At 37.6% G+C, this 8,930-nt stretch overlaps 1 protein-coding gene across 2 annotated transcripts in view; it reads left to right on the plus strand.

Annotated features, from left to right (window-relative positions):
- The window catches only part of GABBR2 (gamma-aminobutyric acid type B receptor subunit 2), a 469,861-nt gene that overhangs the window by 421,916 nt on the left and 39,015 nt on the right, over window positions 1–8,930 (plus strand). For both annotated transcript variants that reach the window (XM_042048675.1, XM_042048676.1), the window contains exon 14: window positions 7,689–7,799. In XM_042048675.1, coding sequence (XP_041904609.1) covers window positions 7,689–7,799 — 111 coding nt within the window. The remainder of the gene's footprint in view (window positions 1–7,688; window positions 7,800–8,930) is intronic.

The raw sequence follows: 8,930 nt of genomic DNA on the forward strand, positions 1-8,930 counted from the left end.
TCTGTTGACCTGAACTTTATTGATTTATTCATCCACTCCTTTTTTTGGATGAAAATTGTATGTACAAGTGTTTATATCTGAGACATTACTAGTATTGCAAGGTGGGAGAAAAAAATCAAAATCTTCAACATTTTTATGAAAGACAAATGTTTTCATGTACTTCTGTATCTTGAGATGCACCTTACATTTTACTGTCAACAAGAAACTGGGAATTGATTAACGAGAAAGCAGCTTTTGTGTTGGGGAAGTTGAATTACCTAATTTTAGAAGGACTTAGGGAGGACAAATAGGTGTTTCTGCTTCAATTATAGTGATGAAATTATGGAATATACTTATTATGCTGATCTTAGCATTAGAAATTAAAGATTTTGATCAAAATTTTTGAAAACAAAGGAAAGACCTCCCCTTACTACAGCAATCCCTCAATTATGTCTTAGTGCAGTCATAAAACAGCAGCAAAATCCTCTGATAGGTTGTTGGACCATCACCTTATCATTTTGGAGAACATAAAAAAACAAGTAAGGAAATTAAAATGGTCCTTAATGTTGAGAAATAGTCTTTTTTTTATTTGCCATGGCCCAGAAACTATTCATTTATCAGAGCCTGCATAGGGTGGCAGTGGTCTCTGCTGATATTTGCCTCTGAAAATGTCATAAAACCCTACTTTATGCTTCTCTCTTTTCCACATATGATATATATGTTTTTAAATCCTCTTAGGGAATGGATTTTTCACTTTCTAAATTAAGTCAGTGTCCATTTGTTGTTGTTGTCACTACAATGCAAATAAGCATAGTGATAAATATTTTCAGAATCCATAAATCAAGGGAATTATAGCAGTAAATAGAAAATATAAGACAATTGTAGGGGTGAGATTGTTGTCCTCCTTGACCCAAATAGCTGGGCAAAATTGAGGACCTGATTTTTCTTATAGGAAGAAGCAACTGACAATAGATTCTGTTAGCTGATGGATGCAAGTCTGTCTTATTTACAGGAAAAGTGTTAAATCCAGTTTCTCTGAGTGCCACATGATGGGCAATAAGTCATATCCTTGCTTACAACTCAAAGCCTACCCACTAGGAAATTAATTACAAAAAGAACCTCTACCTTGCTTCCAGCTGGGGCCACCCAAACAGTTTGTCCCTGGCTGTCCTCTGTGGTTTCACTCTACTGTTCTTCTTTCTGCCTTTGCCTTCCTTCCCAAGAATGCTGTCTGTTTCCATTACAATAAGCAAGGAGGCACTGAATTGTTCCAGCCACCAAAAGGAGTGCCTGGCATGGCCTTCAGAGTAGCAGCAAATCTAGCTAGGAAAGAAAAGAAAACTAGAAGGAACAGCAAGTCTGGGCTGTGAACCACAGTTCTGGGCAGCTTCACAGGAAAGGAGGGGAAAATCCTCATCTTGTGAAGCTGATACCAAGAACTGCACATTTCTGGGAGAATCTGTGCAGTGCAAGAGGGTCTGAGTAGTAACAAAGGTCTTCATTCCCCTGACCTACTTTTCTTATGTGTCTTGGCCCCTTGCCTTCCCTTCAAAGAAAACCACACATTCTACTGCTGAGAGTGCTTTATTAAGCCTTTGTAACATTCGTCCCTCTGTCTCCATGCACATACACAGAAATATTTCATTATCCAGTCACTAGATATGCAACTGGGGCAAGATTCTCTGAGGAAATAATATGATGTAAAATTTCTACTGAAGCTATAGCTGACTGCAGAGCGGGAAGACTCAGTCACAGTTGTTTGAAACTCTCTATGATTCAAGAGAATTTTGCCTTTTCCCTTTCATTAGCTATTTTGCAATTGTTTGCAGGGATCACAGTTTTTTCTTGACTCAGTCTAAACTACTACTTTGCATTTTATGTAATACAAATAAAGGAAACTGCTTGGATTAGGAAATAATATTAATAAAAATAGCAAGAAATCTCTAGGAACCTTTTGGCTCTCAAAAAACACTTTCATTTAAACAAAAATGAACCATCACAACAGGAAAATAAAACTCATTAAGTAAAGTGATGCTATAAATAATGTTGATGGGAGATTTTCTCTACAAATAAATGTATGGGCAAATTTATGATAAAAGAGTTTATAAATAGCTCTTCTGGCATTTTATCATCTTGAAATCACACTAATTTACAGTATGTATGCTGACTGATTTATGGAATTATTTGTATAAGAGGCAGATGGAGACCTAAAAAGTAGGTTTCTTTTAAATACATTACAGGGTGATATCACTGTGTCTGTATTAACAAACATTATTGTTTTGGGATAATAGGAATTACAGTGGTTATCTCTAATATAATTGGGGGAGGTTTCCTGTCTTTCTTCACTCCCATTCACTTGCAAATTTAAGCATGGATTCTGTATATGTAACAAGCTGAGGGATGTAAAATAGCAACATCAATATCCTTTTAGTCCCCAAATGTATCAGTATTTTTTCATTGGCTTGCATCGTACATCTTCTTTATTCTTTAGAAAACCGAATTGAGGAGTGAATAAAAAAAAAGGGGATATTCACATTGGTATTCCAGCAAGTGTCATTGTATTGTGTCATGTTTGCTAGCTAACCATTACTGAATTACTGTCTCATACTAAAATACCACTTGGAATGAAGATTTTTTTAGGAGTTACAATATAAACATATATATTGATATATTGAATTGTGGGTAGAGTTTAATTGTTGAAGTATTTGTGAAGCCAGACAATGCCTAAAGTCCATTGGCTTAGGTGGGGTGGTGAACTGGATTTCAGTATAACAAGAAAACGAATGAAGCAGAAATTACTCTTCAATCCCATTGGATAACCAAAAGAAACCCTTTAGTTCATGTCACAGAGGCAAAGGGTGTGTATTCAGATCTATGTAAGAAAGCTCGTGTCCTGAAACACTTCATACCTCCTCTTTCAATCATTAGAATGTTACACAAATGTCCAAACTTTTCAATTAACATTGAAGGGAAATTAGATTGGCCACTGGATTGCAAGAATTCAGTAATAGTTTTGTGCTTTGCTGAGCTACCCTGTGACATACAGTGTGATCTGTAATGTACCCAAACCCAAGCTCAGGTATCAACAAACAAGGTTGCCTGTTATTCTAGGCTGCCTACCACATTTTTAATTGGAAGACATTCCAAATGAGCTACCCTAGCTTAGTATTACCATTCCTATTTTGCAGTAATGGAAAGTATGACTGCACAAAGCAAAAAATACATGAAACAAAAGGGATCCATTTCCTGGAAAATCTCTTTTTCATATCACGGCTGTTTTGCTCTATAAATACCTACAAATTATTAGGTAATCAAAAAGTTGACAGTGTCTGATCCTCATCTTTTCATCAGTAATTAAGAGTCTGGCTCTCAATTTCACACTGCATGCTCAAACTGTTTGAATCCTTTTGTGAAATACCTTTACAGAATTTAGAGTATAAACCAACCCTAATTTTCCTTGGGAAAAAAAAAAAAAGTGAATCTAAGAAGTAAGAATGATCTCTAATCTAGCTAAGTCCGTGTTTCAAGACAAGGAACCACATTTAGAGCTCCATATGCCTGCTAAATATGACAAATTAAAGATGCCAGAGATATCTAATTCACACTGCAAATTAGCTGTAGTATACAGTCATTATGCCAGTTCAATTGAAGCCATTTAAAGGGAAGATAAAACAGGGAGTGGGATGAGACTGACCCCCTGTGAGCTCTGCCACATAGCAGCACCACAACTCTGCAAACAGAATCATCTGTTGTGCTGGCCAATGGACCTGAGGAGGAGACCATGAAGAAAAAGTACCTTAGGAAGGTCAAGGACTTTTGGATACTGTGTGCTAGTCCAGTCTGTTCTTCCCAGACATTTGCTGGATAAAATGCCTCACAGAACAAAGACCCTTCCTCCTTTGAAGACCTTTGAAGCTACAGAAGAGGAATAGCAATAAAGACACAAATTAAGTCAAAGGTACATCATATAAATATCTGCCCTTTCCAGAGGGATTTTGGCTAATATAATAGCCACTAAGAAATTGTACTTATAGATTAAAAAAAAAAAAAAATTCATATTTCCCTAATGGTTCCTGGTAGTTTTAAGCTTCACTTCTCCCTCTGGTAGTTCCCACCTGGGCCATCACTCACCTATTATGACAAGGATCTTCCAGCCCTCCCAGCAGACTGAAGAGCAAAGAAAATGAAAAAGCAACAGAACTACAGAATTGACTGATAATAGTTTAAACACACACACACTGGGGATATAAACATTCTGTTTACTGGTTTGGGTTGCTTTCTAGACCTAGTGGATCTCACGTAAAACAAGCATTTTACTGGTGATGATACACAACTCTTGTATGAAGTGAACAGACTAAACTATTTATGTTCAACTGCTGAAAGCACTCCAGAAATTGATGTCAATGTCAGAAACCTTATTAGGTTTCAGAAGAGGTAGGAAAGCTTCAGCCTAATCACAAGATAGGAGGTCTTCAGGCTTTTGAGAATGACATCTGAAGGGCATTGAGATTGTTTTCTATAAAAGGAAAGGGCAAATTTCCAGTACATATATAATCACTGGTAGCATTTATGTTGTCATCCTCTCTAAGCAATAACAAAGTGCACAAATGGTGGATGATTAGAGAGGTCAGTCAAGTGCCCCATTCAGCTGTAATTGTAGAGTTTTTGAAAATTCTTTTGACATCAGAAAATATCATATGGTTTTTTAACCCAGCTTTTTGCTATGATTAGTTAATTCATACAAAATCAGTGAAGAAACAGAATGGCAAATTAAAGGCAGTAGAACAGGAATGTCATTTTGCAACAGAGATAAGTAAACAGCAAAATCAGTTCACTTTAAAATTACTGCTACGTGCCAACATTTAACCCCACATGCACAGGACCTCAGCAAATTTTTGTTTAAAGTACTACTGCTTTGCAGATCTCGAAAGTCTTTTGAAAGATGTGCTTCCCCAGGTATGTTTTTGCTAATGCTGCAATCAGTATTCTTTCTTTTCCTGCTCTACCTAGAGCACTTCACAAGATTTTACTATCTCACAAAGAAAATCTGAACATGCTGTTTTACTTAATTAACATCAGTTTTGAACTATCATGCGTCATAAAATCTGACAATCTTCCTACTAAGGAAATGATGCTTACTCTCTAACAGTATTTGAAAATAATTTATGTTTTCCACTTCATCTTTTTTGTGCCTGGATCTTAAAAGAGAGGTTTCGAGTAATGAATGGACATACACTTTCCAATTTTGAAACAAATTTTCATGAGAGAATAGCCACATAGGGAAAATAAAAATATAATTGCCACAGAACAAATAGGAGTTCTCATTTCAGTTATATTCTTCAAAACAGGGAATTATTCCAATTAGTTATAGTTACTTAAAGGTGGGGGAATCCTTCAGTCCAAGTGTGATTGGAGTTTTCAATCCAGGAAGAGGGGAAACAAACCACATGACGTTGTCCATTGCACCAGGTGGCAATCCACATTATTTATACACTTTCTTGTTTCAGAAAAGTGGGAAACTGGAAGAGAAGAAATACCTGGCAGGAGGGATGTAGAATTGGGGAAATGAAGAGACAGTCCTGTGCTGACTCACCAGTGAGAAGGAAAAAAAAAAAAGAAAGCCTGATGACCACAGCCTTAAATTTTATGTCACTTCTATAATTCCAGACCATGAGAGATGGTGCTATTGGCAGGCTCAGATATAATTTCGAATTTTACAAAAATGTCTCTGTAGTACAGTCCTGTTGACACATCAGTTACATATACAGAGCTCTGTGTGAATGATTTGCCTGGTGAACTTTATTACATAATAGAAAAAAATGATGTTCAACATATCAGGTTTATGTATATTTTCATGTAACTTTGAGATGAAAGAGTGCTTTCAGTGCACCTAAATTTTAGCATTGGGCTTTTGTCATTGATCAGGGAGAATGAGGTAGTTCAACTGATCCCCAGACAAACATTTGTAGCATCTTAAATGTTGTGATGACACTTAATGTTTGTAGTCATTTCAGTTCTTCAGCTAATGGTTGTTTGCCTGCCATCAACAACCATTAGGATGGAGTCATAAGCTCTTTGGGAGAGTTAATATTGCTGCCTTGGTTTTTATCGTACTTTATTTTAGCCCAGCTTTTTTTCCAAGAGCTTTATTTTTCGTTTCAGGGTTTCTACAGGAGTTCAGGATAGGAAAAGGTTTTAAATGTTAATGTCTTGCCTACTGAAGGCTTTGCAAAGAAAGTTGTGAGTACTTTCACTGTGCAGTGCATCATAGCGCAAGGTTGTTTGGGTTTTCTCATTTTTACAGAGTATGAGGTCAGGGGAAATGCTTCACATACAAAAACACCAGTGGAAGAAAGTGAACTGAAGATTATTGCTGTGATTGCTGAAATACATAGCAGAAGTCATACATCATCAGAGACAGCAAGAATAAGCTTTAGGAAATTATTCAGATATCTTCAAAGTCTTTCCATGTACATTTCTAACTTTCAGTTGGTGAAAACATGATTTTTTTCTTATATAATGATCACTATACTTATGTTTGAAACATTTTACATGTGTTACTCATCAAAAAGGAAAATTGAAATGCCCACTGGGACAACCAGGTACAGAAAGCTGCGTTTGGGTTGATCTTAGTTTGGCTGAAGTTCAAATCCAGTCTTTCAAAGTAGAAAGGAAAAGTAGCTTTCAGTATTTCAGCATTTTTTGTAAACACAACAACTGTAGGTACATGCATCTCAGGATAGCCAGCAGGAGTGTTCTGCAGCATGTAACTAAAACAAGTTCTCTAAGAATCACATACAAGAAGATCCTTGTGTTCTTGTACAATGTGCATCATTAACAAGCAGTTTAGCCTTTTGCCCAGACCCAAATATCTATTCTAATAGTGTACAGCATAGTAGCTAGTAACCCTTTGCTCTGTGTGTCAGCTGTTCTTTCCTCTGTTCATAAAAAAAAAATGTGAGGAGGGCAAGGGGTGGTTCTTGCAGGTTTCTCTGAGTCTTTGTTATTGCTCCTCCTTCATACAAACAGTTCTATTAGTCTCCAAGTCCTCTTGATTCTGCAATATTATACAATCTCCTTTTCAAAATAAATGGAAAGCTACAAAGCTTCCAACAGTATTTCATTTTGCACAGGCAATCACTGTATCTAAAAGACTTTCTTTTTTCCTTATTTTTGATGATTTATAGTCTCTCCTAAGCTACTGGTGTAGTTTCCATAGTAAATGGTCTTTAATTTAGCTCATGGTTATCGACGAAAAACCACCTGAAACATGGCAATGTTTCATACATTGTTTATCAGCCATTTGCCAGTGACACAAGAACCACAGGTGAAAGGAAAGAGGAATTTAAATACATTATTTTTCATGCCTCTGCTTTCAAGCTGTTTGCCTTGTTGGAAAATTGTATGTCCTAAAGCTGATAAATATGACTGACAATGTTAAATACAGAGTGACTTCAGACATTTTCTTTCAGGTTTGCAGTAGATGTGACCTCACCAGGTAGTAGGTATCATGCAGCTGTTTCCCCAGATCCTTGCTTTTCACGGTATTTCTCTGCAGGTTCATGGGTCCGCTCTCATCACAAGTTACTTTAAAGTTGTCCACTCTGTATTCTGCACATCCTCAATTAACTGAAAATATATCTAAGTACCACTGAGGTGCAAATGCAAAGGAAATCTGAGTCCAACTATTCCACCTTTTCATTTTGCAGCCGGACCCTGCGGGCAGAGATATCTCCATCCGACCAATCTTGGAGCACTGCGAAAACACCCACATGACCATTTGGCTTGGGATCGTCTACGCTTATAAAGGGCTGCTGATGGTAAGCACAGCTTCTTCTGCACAGCACTGACTTCAAGCTGCTATTTACTGATAGGCATCAACTGAATTTTATTTGCTTTCCTGATGGCTGGGAGTCAGTTAAAATGGCCTTGAGTACAAGTTTTATAATCAGGTCTGTTTTAAAGTTCATAATAATAATATGTGGATATATGCATTTGTAAAATAAATAAGACATTACTAGCACTTAAGCTGAGTATTATAAGTATACCACAAACCATGAAATTTAGTAGTGAAAAGATGGGTCTACAAACGAGACAGCTTTGTAAATAAAGAAGTCAAATCCTCTGAATTCCTATAGGTTCTCCAAAAAGGTAGATTTAGATTGTTCGAGGTGTTTGCCTCTTAGTTGCAAATGTCCTTGAGAAATAACCACGAGATGCAAGATTAATTTGGGGCCTGAATCAAAATAACTCTTTTGTCACTGAGGCCCATCTCGATAAAAAGATTTAGTTACTAAAACAGACCTCAGGAATGAGGAACCCTGACGCTTGATAGTTTAAAAAAAGAAAAAGAAACTGTGACTATTAGTGATTAAAAGCTCCTGAGCCTGAAGGTTTTGAAAACATCTGATTTTGACAGCACTGACCAGCAGAACACCTATCTTGAGTTGAGCCCCATCTGGATCCTAAGCCTGACAGACGTTAGTCTACAGTGCCTGAAGGGGTCAATCTGTTCTGTGCATTTGGAGCATGCTGGTTCATTAGGACACCGGGAAAGATGGGGTCAGCTGCTGCCACTTGGTGTGGTTGGTGCTGCTGCCCAGAGGGGGCTGCTCGTGCCAGGAGTCCTTTTCTTCCCTCTCCCCTGTGAATGACTGCTCTGATGAGTCCTGCTGCGTTTCACACTGCTTTCTTCAGGCTGAAAAGTGTTTAAAGAGAGATGGGGGGTTTTGTTTCTTTAAATTCTAAACAGTTGCTTTGTGGTCAGACCACTCTGCTGGGGTGAGCCTTCAAGCAAGAAGGCACTAGCTTCAAATGTCTCCAGGTCCCAGGTGAGAGCTCAGATCCTCGAGCTACTAGGCAAAAGGAAGTCTTCTCAGGGGAAGGAAAGGGAAAGGGAAAGGGAAAGGGAAAGGGAAAGGGAAAGGGAAAGGGAAAGGGAAAGGGAAAGG

The sequence above is a fragment of the Corvus kubaryi genome, unplaced genomic scaffold (assembly GCF_017639235.1).
Source record: "Corvus kubaryi isolate FWS band 111438036 unplaced genomic scaffold, C.kubaryi_AGA036_p1.0 68, whole genome shotgun sequence".
Classification (NCBI taxonomy): domain Eukaryota; kingdom Metazoa; phylum Chordata; class Aves; order Passeriformes; family Corvidae; genus Corvus; species Corvus kubaryi.